The sequence below is a fragment of the Salvia splendens genome, chromosome 2 (genome assembly GCF_004379255.2).
Source record: "Salvia splendens isolate huo1 chromosome 2, SspV2, whole genome shotgun sequence".
Lineage (NCBI taxonomy): Eukaryota > Viridiplantae > Streptophyta > Magnoliopsida > Lamiales > Lamiaceae > Salvia > Salvia splendens.
The window spans coordinates 36969238-36982588 of NC_056033.1; the positions used below are offsets into that span (position 1 = coordinate 36969238).

Below are 13351 nucleotides of genomic sequence, written 5' to 3' on the forward strand. Positions count from 1 at the left end.
TCTTTGTTTTTGTACATGTCCTTTGATTTATTAAGGGCTCAGAATATTATTATAGATTTTGAAAATACTTGATGTAACTTGATTTGAAGTTGTATAATATTCACTATTTTCATAAGGGTGATTCTTTTATTTCAATAAATAATAATAATAATATATCTAACTATTTATATGAGATACTACTAATATATTTATGTGATAAATTCGATAGTTCAGCAGTATATGAGGCTAATTTCAAAGATTATTTCAAAAATCGTTTACTTTTTTTTTAATAAATTGTTTACTTGTTTCTTCCTTATGGGCCATGCTACAATCTTTTAAATGTCTATAATTAGAGTTTACTATTATATTGATAGCATCATCAGGCACGACATAACGAGTAAATTAAAGATTAAGTAGCTAAAGACTCAGCTAGTTTATTGATTTGTTTGTTTATTCTGACAGCCAATCAGCAGCTTGATTTCACCAAATCAATATCTTAATTAACTATGGAACAATAATCTTCTATTTATTCAGCTTAAACAATTGCATAATTTGCATTTGGAAGTAGCTAGCAATACACTCTCTAAGCATATATAAGTATATAACTTAATGTCAAATGCAAACTATCTAACACTATTATAAAAAAGTGTATACACTTACAAAGTTTAACATGCTCATAACATTTTTCGTTCTTTAATAAGTATACGAATATAATTGTAGTAAAATGTCATGAATTCATCAAAAAAAATTGTATTTATACTGCTTCAAAATTATATATTGGCCTCATGTTACAGTTCATATATAGTTAGTTGATTATAAACAAATTTCCTCAAATCTCTCACATCCTTTGAAACTGTCAATGCCCTACCAAAATTCAAGGATCCATATCTCTCCACCCTATTTTCTTCTTCTCTCCATTTGATCTCTAATCACATTTTCACGAGGCTGCTCGAATTTTTACTCAAGAGCAAAATGGTAAGTCATCTTTGTCATTCCTAGATCATTTAATTCCTTTTATATGTCATCATTCAACTGCATTCCCTCTTTTTTATGTTATGTTGCTAGAATGCTTGGCTCTCATTGATATCCACTTTCTTCATGATATTTTGATTGATTTCCTCAGCATTATAAGGTGAATTTATGTATTCTATTTGCTTTATGGGACAAGCTGGCATTAGTAATATCAATATGTGTTTGCCTGTGTAATATATGAATAATTGCAATTGCATCTCTTGTTTACTGCCTAATTATGTGTGTGATATTTAAATTCAGACCTCAAACAAGATCAAGATTCGTGAATGATGCAAAAATTAATGCAGATCTTTTTTTCTTTTCTTTTTTTGATGGTTAAATGAAGCCACGGATAGGATCTCGAATTAGAGATCTTTCACAAATTTATCGTGAGAAAATGAAGGATACGAAAATATTAGATAATTTATCACATATTAGTGCTGACCACCTTTTTTTTAATCTCTGTGACAATTTTCCATCAAAGAGTTAGGGGGAATTTTATCAACAAAAACTGCTATACCTTCTGTTTTACATATACTACTATATTCATTAAGGCGTCTAACATGATCAAGAATATTGATGTGCTCCCATTTTTTTCTGATTCTAAGAGAAAAACGTGATCATGGTTTCAATGCTAATGATTTGGATTCTCAACAGGCAAATTCTGCATCCGGGGTTGCTGTGGACGACGCGTGCAAACTGAAGTTTTTGGAGCTAAAGGCTAAGCGGAACTACAGGTACATCGTGTTCAAACTCGATGATGGACTCCAGCAAGTGGTGGTGGAGAAGGCCGGGGGCCAAGACGAGACTCACGACGACCTCAACAATAGCTTGCCCGCTGATGATTGTCGGTATGCTGTCTATGACTATGACTTTACAACTGATGAGAACTGCCGCAAGAGCAAGATTTTCTTCATTGCATGGTGAGATCACATGAAACTTCAAATTTTTGCAACTATTGTTTTTTTGTCGATTTCATGATATTATTGTGATATTGTCTCAGGTCGCCCGAGACTTCGAAGGTAAGGACCAAGATGCTTTACGCGAGTTCAAAAGATCGTTTCAAGAGAGAGTTGGATGGAATTCAGGTTGAGTTGCAAGCAACTGATGCAAGTGAGATGAGCATGGACATCTTCAAGGAAAGAGCTTATTAATTCAAGTTTCTTTAATGCTGAGACAGCACTAGTTCTATTTTTATTAGTTATTCAAAACTTTCTTAATCACATGATTTCTTTTCTTTTTTCAAATCTTGACATTTGTTTTTGAGTTCATAATTTTTGTTATATTTTGAGATGGTTTACATGGACGATAGCTTTCTCTTGAATGAAGTATAAACTAGTTTCTCTTGAATCATTTTCTCTCGTATTGCTTCCTCCCATACTCGTCTTCCAATGCCTCCACCTCGTTGATGGCCTCCATATTCGCTCGTGCAAAATCTCCAAGATCTCGAAGCTTGAAAGGTGGAGGCATCTGGCAGGGAGGTGAATCACTAGGCAACTTCTCAATGGTTTCCTCCATGAACTCCCTTAACTTCCCCTGTGCAGGGCAGGCCAGCAGCTCCGAGCAAAGCTCAGTCGCGTTTGGAGGAATCTTAGGCTTGTACTTGAACAGACTCGCGTACTCATTTAGCAGATGGAACATGTAGTCATAAATATTCTCCATTTTCAGAGCCTCGTGGGCGAAGTGGCTCCCGGCCTCACCAATCTTCTTGGCCTAAAAAGCAGAATTCAGTCAAAAAAGAGTGACATAATTGAAAAGATGATATGATGATACATACCTTTGCAGGGTGATTGTTGCCATATTCAACTGCAAATTTGATGGAACTACACTTTTGGGCATCCCTGATCGGCCAATAATGGCGTTGAGGGATGAGCCCCCGTGAGAAGAAGTCGTGCCAACGCGAGTTGATGAGCAATGTGGGCGAGTTGCATGCTAGGATGTATTTCTCACTAACAGACCATCCCCATCCTTCTGCATAAATCTTGTGCCTTAAATCACAAAAAAAAAAACAGAAATCAAGAATCAGATCCCTATATTACTATATATAATTACGGTAGATAATTTGAGTTATTTGTAATACATATATGCATTTTAAGCTATATGAAAATGAATCTATTAGGTATATATATCTAAGTACTAAAATTATGTACCATTATTAAATTGCTGTAATCAATTCAAAATTAAAGTTGGCTCATGGACCCTAATTTTTTTGAATTTTTTTAGAAGTAGTATGTTAAAATTATAATTTTAATAAAGTTTTTAATTTTAATTAGTTAAATTTAAAAATTATGAATTTATTTTATGCGAGAACTATAGTCATTAAACATCTGACGAGACTCATTCGAAAATTATAAGCTATGTGACACATATTTATAGCGTTGAGAGAGGAGTAATACTTTAACTCAAAATTAGCCGAACAATTTATTAAATTTGAAAAATTCTTACTATGGAATTTGAGATCAAGATTTTGTTAATTGTGTGGAATTTGATGACAAAATTTTGTCATTTGCGGAATGTACGTTCTTCACGCCCGCGGCCACTTTTGTATTAGTATAAATATTTAATTAATATTTAAATTTGTCGATTCAAAGAAGTTGTTTAAATAAAATAAAAAACTAATTACTGTTGCGGCATATTTCAACCTTTCTGAAATTTGACTTTATACTTCCTTATATGCAACTTGCAAGATGTACATCATTTTGGGAAATCAGATATCCGAAATTTAAAAACTCTGAAAATAATTCAATAGTTGTGAAGGTTTTTTATATGAAATTTTTTCAGTTAACTAAATATAGTAAGAAGTACGAAGTCAAAACGGTGCAATATTCATAGAATATAAAAATCCAGGCAATTACTTAATTATAAATGGAAAACACAAAATTTAATTACGTACATTTACCTAATTATCATTCACAAATTTGAAAATAATAACTAAATAGACCACTCCAAAAATCGCATTATTGGTAAATCTTCTGTACAATATTTAATATTATTGACCCACAAACTTAAGCATTATACTTTTCGCATCCACTATAAAATATCATAAACTTTCTTCAGTTTTTCTCATAAATTATCATTCATTGAACAAAATGTCTCGTACATTCTCTCTCTCGATACTCATTAAATTTTTAGTTCTAGTGTTGACCCCATCTCTAGCTCGTGATTTGAACGAAGATGCATTGGTTTCTAGTAATATAAATGAAACCGATGAAGTTGATGAGATGTTATGGAATATAGAGTCGCTCAAGCACCACCACCACGGCAACCGCCGGCACCAAAGCCGTCATGCTCCTTCACCTCGATGCCATGGCGCTCCAAGAATCCATCGCTACCTTCCTCCTCCTACCTAACATCGCCATTATGCTCCCCCACCCCAACATCGCAGTCATGCTCCTCCACCGGAAAGCTTTTAAAAGTGTATCGATTGTTCAAGAAAAAACAACAAAACAAATTAGTATACTTGTTGTGATTATTTTGAGATATACTACCTTATGAAGTACTACAAGATTTCTTATTAATTAACATAATGAAATATTGACCCACAAACCTAAACATCATGCATCATTTACATTCATCATAAAAATGTTATAAACCCTTTTCAATATCCCTCGTGTCAAAACAATTATATATTATAGTACTATTTAAGATGAAAAAAATGTCTCATGTTTTCATTCTCTTGGTGCTCATGTGGCTACCCTATTTTTTGCTCTTTGCTCTGATTTGGATAATGATTTATCATTGCTAGATTAAAATTTGGTTGAGAATAATGAAGATTTTGAGGATTATGGGATGTTGAATATTGAGTCGCTCAACAACCACCGCCATACTCCTCCTCCCCCCATAGCCACTTCGCAACAAGAAACCGCCACCGCCATGCTCTCCTCCCAGCCATGCTCTCCTCCCCGCCACCACCATTATGCTCATCTGCCAGAAATATTTTGAAATATACTTGTTGTTGAAGAAAATATACTAGTACATCCATTTGGATCAAACCCTACTATATGTTATACTTTGTACTTAAAGATTATTTTCTTCATTTAAAATAGCCCTGATTATGTATATACCAAAAAAAATTTAGGAAATGCATTCAAAAATATTATTCTATCTATATTGGGGAAAAAAACATTAATGATCTTATCATCATTCAAAATTTTGAAAGTAATTAGTAATCAAATACACACGCAACTTGAGAAAAAAATTGCATTATGCTGAACATCCTACATTTAAATTAATATTATGAAATTAGATATGCAACTTAGTATTATTCACAAACAATCCTATATATTGCATCATTTTACATTCATTATAAAATGTTATAAACTTTCTTCCATTTCTATCATCTGAAAACAATTATAGTGTAAATAAAAGGTAAAACAAGATGTCTCGTGCTTTTTTCTCTTAGTGTTCATCGGTTTTTTGGTTCTTGTGATTAAGTTTATAATTTAATTAACTTTTCTTATGAAAATTAAACTTTTTAAAACAATATAGAGAGACGAATCATTGAAAAAAAAAATTTATAAATTGATAACGAGCAATATCAAATTTCATTTTCCCAATAATTCTTGAATCGATATTACAACTGAATTGGTTCAAAAATAAATCTAAGAAAAACAAATACAGGAATTCTAATAAATAAATAAAAATCAAACTTTGAAGTCCATTAAATAAAGATCCAACCAAATAAAATAAAAGTGTTAAAACTTATTAAATCAAAATAAAAATATTGTCAAAGGATCTAACAAAGCAAGATGTAAGGACCCCGAAATATGGTTTTCCTATTATTTTCTTATTTTATTTCTTATCATACATACATCCCACGTTCCATTAAATATGTGAATTAAAATAAAATAAAAAGCATGTCCAACAATCATCTTTATTGAAGTATCTAATTCCCAAATCCAAATCTAACACCAGTTCTAACTTGTAACACATCACAATATGTGAATCAGTAACGTCAAGAACTCAGAAGCAGCATTCAGAAAAGTAGTGCACAAAGTTACTCATTCGTGAAAATCATACTCTAGATAAACTCTCGTGGGTCAGTGACGAAACCAGTCAACGCAGATGCAGCAGCCGTGTATGGAGAAGCTAGATAAATCTGTCCCTCTTTATGGCCCATCCGACCAGGGAAATTCCTGTTTGTGGTTGAAACACACACCTGCATTTTACCAAGATTGCAATATTTAGTTATATTACTACTGCTTATGTTATAGGAGTAACTTACTAGTCTTCTGCAACAAAATAAGGACGATATATGCTACTCCGTGTATATAAATCTCTATAAGCAGTTCAGAAAACAGTATCTATAATTACATATTAAAGCCTATTAAGCCCAAACAAGACCTTTTGTTAATCATGTTTTGCATCCCCAACTTTTCTTTTCAAAAAACCCAATTCCAGCAACAGAACATTGAGCTAGCTAGCTCAACAGATTCAATTGGGACATACATCAAACTTTTCACAGAGTTGGGGGTTGTAAAGAGAAAGAAAATAAGTTGTGAACAGGCTCTGATAAATGCTTATAATTAGGGAGACAAACATGATTACCCCACTTAATAAAATTATTTGATGAAAACTTGAGTTAGCAATCAGACATGCAAAAGCACTTTCTATCACCGTCTTCCTTAGAGACCAAAGGAATTACTATTTGCGCAAAGCTAGTAGTATCTATATTATAAAACACAACGGTGTGTACCTGAGCTTCATTCATGCGTGCGTATGTGTCTCTTGGTCCTCCCAAACAAGCACCACAACTGGGGCTTGCAGGAGTGTCGCATCCAGCTTCCTCAAATATCTGTGAGCAAGTTCTCCCGCCCGATCCTGGGACCGGAAGGCTATATACATCCATCCAAACCTGCGATATGTGTAATTAGATACAAAATTGAATGTTTGGAATTGAGGTTTTACCTTTGGCCTGTTTAGAAAACATGTGTAATTTAGAAAGAATACCTTCTGCGTAGCTGGAACTAGGAAGGTTGGGACTTTGACCTTTTTACCCTGTTAATCACCAAATATATGTAAGTTCGAGAAAGTTTTTGCATCCCAATTCCCAACTATGATTTTCTAATCGTCCAGAGAGTACATATGCTTCATTGAGCTTATAATAGACTGAACTGATACTTTTCACAAACTGTTACATTCACTGGTAAAAGAGGTTCACACATACTTAAGTGCAAAAATAAATAGAGTATCTCCAGTACTAGCATACACTAAATTAGGAAGGTTTTAGACAGCAGTGAGGTCGTCAGGTTTTGAGATACATAAAAAGATTCACATAATTCAGGATCACAAAAAGGCCAATTACTAAAACAAGATTTAGCTACTTACCGAAGCAAGAAATACTTTAGCAGCAGCCATGAAATCTTCTGTTTTCCCACCAGTACAAGATCCAATATATACCCTGTCAATTTTCACATCTTTGCATTCTCGAGCTAAAGCACGATTGTCGGGAGAATGAGGCTGATATCCATAAAAATTTATGTCAGTGTATAAAAGATGATAAATTTTAGGGTGAAAAGGCAAGGATTCCCTCTATATTTCACCAAAAATGCAAAAAAAACAAAAACATTCAAAATATTTGGGTTAATTGGTCCTCCCAAAACAGAACTACACATCAAAATTATCAGCAAGTATTAGAGATGTGTCTCATTCCACCTAAAATTCTACGAATTCGCAGAGTTAAAACAGATTCGTCGATCGGGTCGGCTGATCCATTTTAGATTTAACGAATTGGTGTTCCGAAAGTGTACATCTTCCATGACTCAATTGACCTAATGAATAGTAAAAAAAATACCCTTGCAAAGAATGCTAATCATTGAAGTATATATTACTTCAATAAAATCATAAAACTTAAGTTTGATGATTGTAATTAATTTCAATGAATACTTCAGAGGAATAAAAAAGGATTGAATCATTTCAACAAATTTTACCTTTTGCTATCATCATGATTCATAAGTGTAATGGATATAATGGGAAAATAAAACCAAATACGGTTTACTAGAGAAGGGGGTAGGGTGAGATTGTGCAAGAACTTGACATGTCAAGTCATTAGCTATAACATAGAGAGTATATTTTCATTTTATCCATTAATTTATGGGTTAACAATATTTTATGGCTTGATCTTTGGGCCAAGTTGCAAAAATGGCATGACCTTTAAAATATTGCAAAAAATAGTCTGATCTTTGGACACGAGTGGCAACTATGATTCATGCCTGTATTTCTTGGCTTGCTGGGATGGAAATTCTGACATGGAAGGCCCAAACATAGCGTGGATGTTCTGATTTATTTTGTAAAATTAAATGGAAAATATATATATTGGGCATCAAACGACGATATGTTGATGCTCGAGTGAAAAATGCATTTTCCACATAATTTACAAAATAAATTAGAATATCCAAGTCGGATTTGAGTTTTCCACGACAATTTATAGCCCAAAAAAGTAGGCACAGGCCATATCCAAGTCACATCTGAGTCTTGCCATTTTTGCAATTCGGCACAAAGTTCTGCCCATTTGAACGAGTAGGCCAAGGAGTAAACAGTAATTAACCGAGAATCAAAAGGGAAAGCACATTAACCAAAACAAAAACAACCACACCCTAAATTTTACACCCTTTTCTATTAAAAAACACACCTAAAGAGTAAGAGTTAGTTATCATACAATAATCTTCCACTTACAAAAGAGATTAATGAAACAGCATGTCTATGACAAACATTTAAGTCACTAATGATAATTACTAAGAGGATTCAAAGACAAACAATGGGGTTTATATTACTCACCTTAGCCACCAAAGGCTCGAGCTTTGAAATATCAAACCGGTACTCTTTGAGAAACCTAATTAAAAGAAAAGGGAAAAATAAATTTGACCATAAGCACCCAATTGCACAAGTTTACCATATTAAAGAAATGACATGATGCTAAAAAGATCATAATAGTTAGGTTTCAGTATATTAAAATTGACAGGAAATATATTGATCAATGTGTTAAAGGGAATTCCAAATTTACTTCACAAGAGAGGTTTCCATATATCATAAGGATGGGAAATAGACTGATTAATATGTCAAAGAGAATCCTAGCACAATCTCTCTCTGCTATTATTTGATTTAAGAATAAGACTAGAAGTGTCACAATCATAAACTGTTCAAAACTTGCAAAAGTAACAAGAAGCTACCTGGCTCCTCCATCGCTAAATACTGGTTCAAATGGCAAAGATGTCTTGTCCTGGGCAGCCAAAAAGTAATGTCACTATTAATAAAAGGACAAATAGTAATATAGATGTTCTCGTTTCTTGCAGATTTCAAAAGGCATCAACTCAAGAAAACTTGAACCAGCATGTATATTTATTACATATATTCACAATGATTGGTTAGTTGTGTGAAATTTGTGAGCCATGTGTGTTTTTATTCAGACACACACTACAGTCACAGAATTTATCTCCTAAAACTAACCTCAAGGAACTTGTAAGTGGTACGATCAGCAGGGATGACACCATTCTTTCCACCAGCTTCAACTACCATGTTGCACAGAGTCATTCTTTCTTCCATCTTCAGCAAAAAGTAAATTTCAAGGTACACAAAGAACAAATTAAAGTGAATTCAGTTCATCATCCTCAAGAACCTATATGCATTTACTGAATGGTTAGATGTGCTTACGGTCAAACTTTCAACAGCAGAACCAACAAACTCCATTGCTTTGTATGTCGCGCCAGCAACTGAAATTTCACCAATAATCTCCAAAATACACAACACACATGAATCGATATGTTGCCTATGATATTTGTCTTACCAAATGATTATAAGCTTTCATGTACTTACTTGCAGAATTAAATCTTTTGCAAGTAGATAGTTGGGCATTTCACCATCCATTACAAATCTCAAAGTTGGGGGCACCTGAAATGCATTTACAAGAAATACTCACCGATTCATACGTTCATCGTATCTATAAGACATGGAGGGATAGTCTCACAAACAGTCATACCGATTAAGAAATAAACAGAATTGTGAATTATCATTTTAGTCTTATATAGTCAAATTTTAGTCTTCCAATTCAAATAAAACTGTCAGTGGTTAATTATTAAATCTGCATGACCAGAGTGAAAAGAAAGAAATGGGACTGGACAGGATATTGAGCAATTATACCTTAAGCAAAAGCTTTCCAGTTCCCAACACGAAACCGGCATCGGTGTTTCCGATTCCAGTAGCAAACTGACCAAATGCTCCAGCAGTACATGTGTGAGAGTCGGTACCCAAGAGGACCTAGGAGCATAATATAGTTCATAAGTTATCAGAGGTTTGATATCATTTTTAAATACAGCCTCATCTAGAACTTGGTTACTAGAGGAGGCCAGAGACATTAAATCACGAATACAGAACATTTTTCTAATAACATATATACCTCTCCAGGTCGGCAATGGCCTTCTTGGGCAAGAGCTACATGGCAGACACCTTTGTAATCAGGATTAGCCTAAAACATCAGTTGGTCAAACTCAATTGCTTTTTTCAAAAAACATTTGATAGGATGGTTAGTAAATTACTAGTTCCAGCAATTAGCAAAGTAGTCATACCTTGAAATTTCCGAGATCTTTAATATCATAGAAGTACTTAATATTTTGCTCATTACAGAAATCCCTCAAGATGTCTACATTGCGATTTGCTCGTTCATCAGTTGTGAAGATATAATGATCAGGAATGATAACAACTTTTTCACGGTCCCACACCTACGATAGCAAATAGCAAACAACAAATAAAGTGAGATAGGCACACCAAAATGTACAACAATGGGTTTAGGAAAGTGTGAAAAGCAGACAACAAAAATTAACTTTTGGCCAGATAATATACACCAAACTTTTCCTTTTGTTTTGAGAACTGCATACATAATAACATCAAAAAAATCATCCAAAAATATTTGTAGGAGAATATAATTTATGTTTTTCAAATTTGTGGAATATCACCAAGACCCTAAATTCAAGTTGCAAAATAGAATACAAGAAATTAATGCATGAAGTACCACCAAGAATTCACCTTTCTAGAGCTCTAAAATAAAGTGTATTAAGTTTTTGGTGAACTAAGATCCACATACAAATTCAAGAGATAAATTATCCGAAACTTAACTAAGAATCTACGATATATGCCTTTGGTCTGTACTTGCTAAGTTATACAGTATTATCTTATTAATTTGGTGCCCTGTTGCTTCTATCAATGGCCACACGGCACTAGTCACTACCAAGAAGATGAGGACACATACACAACCTCAACGAAACTAACTTCAATATCTCAGAAACCACACATGTTTCTTCTTAAGATTATGCAACCAAGAAAATACTGTTTTTTCATTAAAATATACCTTAGCATTTTCGCCGAATTCCTTTTTGAATATCCCAATGGAACCAGGGCCACAAACATCATGTGTCATCAAAATATCCACATTGACCCACGCATTCTCACCGGGAACCAATTGGGATTTTTCTGAAGCTCTTGCCAGTATCTTCTCAGTCATGGTCATCCCAGTCTTAACCTACAATTTTATATTTGCCAAAAACCATCTAAATCCAAAACCCTCTCCATTTAATTTTGAAATCTATATAAAAATGATAACAAAAAACTAAATTAATTACCGCCCCCGTAGCCGATGGTTTACGCTCAGATTGCTGAGGCGTCATTACAGAAACTATTTTCGTGGAAGCCCTTTTTTTGGAAAGCTGCGGGGAACATGGAAATGAAGAAGGCTGGGCACAGGAAGCTGAAAATCCCAAAATTTTCTGCAAATACAAACACAAACACAAAAATGAGGGAAGTTATAGAAAATTTCATGATTAACTAAACGTCCCATGAACTGGAAGAAGGTAAATGAAAAGATGCTACTTTTTCAAGCACACAAACCTTGTCGACAAGGAATGAGGACGTCGGAGCTACAGCAGATGACGCCATCTTATGCTGTCGGAACAGCGAAAGTCGGTTTCAAGGAATCACAAAGTATGAGGATTTCTCTTCAGTGGCGGCTGCTTGTGCTGGAGAGACTATAATTGAACGGCGGAGATGGAGAATAAGAGAGAAGCTATAAAATCTGAATATTTGCTGCAATACTCATAGCTATAAATTGTTTATATACTTTTTAATTATTACAAGTACATCGTCGGTCACATAAACTGCTGACTACTGCTCCATATTTTGTCAAGTTTTATTGAATCCATAAAATACACGTCTCTATTTTTAATACTAAATTTTTTAGAATAAAAACCTATATTTCACGTTAATAATGTTTCAATCATTTTTTCAAAACAAATTTCTAAATTTATGCATTAATTTTTTATTATTTTTATAAAATATAATAACTTTACTTTCTTTATTAATCACAGTACAATTTTAAAAAATTAATTAACTTTGCAAATAAACGTGAACTGAAAAAATAGTGAAATGTGGTCGCAATTTTTATATACTCTCGTCCCAATTGAGACGTTCACGTTTTCTTTATAATTTATCTCACTCAAGATGTTCACTTTCTATATTTGGAAATAAATTCATCCCTACTCTCTCCTTAAAATTTCTCTCTATTTTTTTCACCTAACAACTCCTCCTAAAACCTCATGGCACTAAAAAAATATTGACATTTTGAGTGGGACAGAGTGAGTATTAGTTTTACAGTAAAACACGATAAGTATTAGGCCACCCGCAAAGTGTTACGCGGGTGGCTCGAGTCCCGTCCCGTCACCATCCCGCCGAGACCCTCGTCACGCCGAGACAGCGCGCGAGCTGTCTCGGCACGCGCTTGCGCGACTTGACGCGCTCCGGGGCGATGCGTGACGCCCACTCACCGGCCCGCGAATGAGTTTCGTCAAGCTGACACAATAAATCATTTTTAAAAAAAATTGAATTTAATAAAAAATTTATAATTAAAATTCGAAAACGGTAATATTTTTTATTATTTTTTACTCTATAAATACTCATATTTCATCCTCATTTCACACACAAACACACATCTAATCATCTCTCTTTCCACTCCAATTTTCATCTCAAATCATCTCTTTTATTATTCTCTCAAAGTTAATCGATCTAATGGATCCATTTGAGCAAATGCGTCGAATAATGGAAGAATCACTTGAAGAAGATCGACTCCGGGAGGCGGAGGAAGCCGCACCGCCCCAAAGACACTCCCGGACTTACATCCATAGTAACCGGGAGGAAGCTGCCGCAAGGTTAGTACGAGACTACTTTAGCGATAACCCGGTATGGAGAGATACCTACTTCCGTCGCCGTTTCCGCATGCGGCGACCGCTATTTCTCCGCATCGCAAATACATTGGCGGCCCGGGAAGAGTTCTTCCAAGAAAGGTTTGACGTCGTCGGCCGTCCCAGCCACACGACGCGGC

The 13351-nt window shown here is 34.4% G+C and overlaps 3 protein-coding genes across 3 annotated transcripts; 1 reads left to right on the forward strand and 2 right to left on the reverse strand.

The window, feature by feature from the left end:
- Nucleotides 1-832: 832 nt before the first annotated feature.
- On the forward strand, nt 833-2202 carry LOC121792556 (actin-depolymerizing factor 7-like). Its single transcript, XM_042190548.1, has 3 exons — nt 833-954; nt 1648-1913; nt 1994-2202. Exons 1-3 carry the CDS (start codon nt 952-954, stop codon nt 2142-2144), a joined length of 420 nt encoding a protein of 139 aa, XP_042046482.1. The 5' UTR covers nt 833-951; the 3' UTR covers nt 2145-2202.
- A 138-nt stretch (nt 2203-2340) lies between these two features.
- Nucleotides 2341-4349, reverse strand: LOC121779403 (protein O-glucosyltransferase 2-like). The gene is made up of 3 exons (XM_042176741.1): nt 4288-4349; nt 2768-2978; nt 2341-2703 (listed from the first exon to the last, which is right to left on the reverse strand). Exons 1-3 carry the CDS (start codon nt 4347-4349, stop codon nt 2341-2343), a joined length of 636 nt encoding a protein of 211 aa, XP_042032675.1.
- A 1392-nt stretch (nt 4350-5741) lies between these two features.
- LOC121792557 (3-isopropylmalate dehydratase large subunit, chloroplastic-like) lies at nt 5742-12063 on the reverse strand. The gene is made up of 15 exons (XM_042190549.1): nt 11866-12063; nt 11601-11744; nt 11330-11500; nt 10551-10703; nt 10382-10450; nt 10126-10242; nt 9802-9876; nt 9640-9717; nt 9436-9531; nt 9159-9208; nt 8767-8821; nt 7318-7449; nt 6940-6987; nt 6686-6844; nt 5742-6148 (listed from the first exon to the last, which is right to left on the reverse strand). The coding sequence occupies exons 1-15, from the start codon at nt 11911-11913 to the stop codon at nt 6011-6013; spliced, it is 1533 nt and encodes a 510-aa protein (XP_042046483.1). The 5' UTR covers nt 11914-12063; the 3' UTR covers nt 5742-6010.
- Between the last annotated feature and the right edge of the window lie 1288 nt (nt 12064-13351).

Bases quoted from the DNA above. Each gene is read 5' to 3' on its own strand.
- LOC121779403 (XM_042176741.1), bottom strand. From the start codon at position 4,349: ATGGCGATGTTAGGTAGGAGGAGGAAGGTAGCGATGGATTCTTGGAGC. The intron at 2,979-4,287 runs GTGAAGGAGCAT...TTGTGATTTAAG, and splicing joins TGGAGCGCCATGGCATCGAG to GCACAAGATTTATGCAGAAG. The intron at 2,704-2,767 runs GTATGTATCATC...TCTGCTTTTTAG, and splicing joins GCAACAATCACCCTGCAAAG to GCCAAGAAGATTGGTGAGGC.
- LOC121792557 (XM_042190549.1), bottom strand. From the start codon at position 11,913: ATGGCGTCATCTGCTGTAGCTCCGACGTCCTCATTCCTTGTCGACAAG. The intron at 11,501-11,600 runs GTAATTAATTTA...ATAAAATTGTAG, and splicing joins AACCATCGGCTACGGGGGCG to GTTAAGACTGGGATGACCAT. The intron at 8,822-9,158 runs GTAGCTTCTTGT...TCTTTTAATTAG, and splicing joins TTTAGCGATGGAGGAGCCAG to GTTTCTCAAAGAGTACCGGT.
- LOC121792556 (XM_042190548.1), top strand. The intron at 1,914-1,993 runs GTGAGATCACAT...ATATTGTCTCAG, and splicing joins AAGATTTTCTTCATTGCATG to GTCGCCCGAGACTTCGAAGG.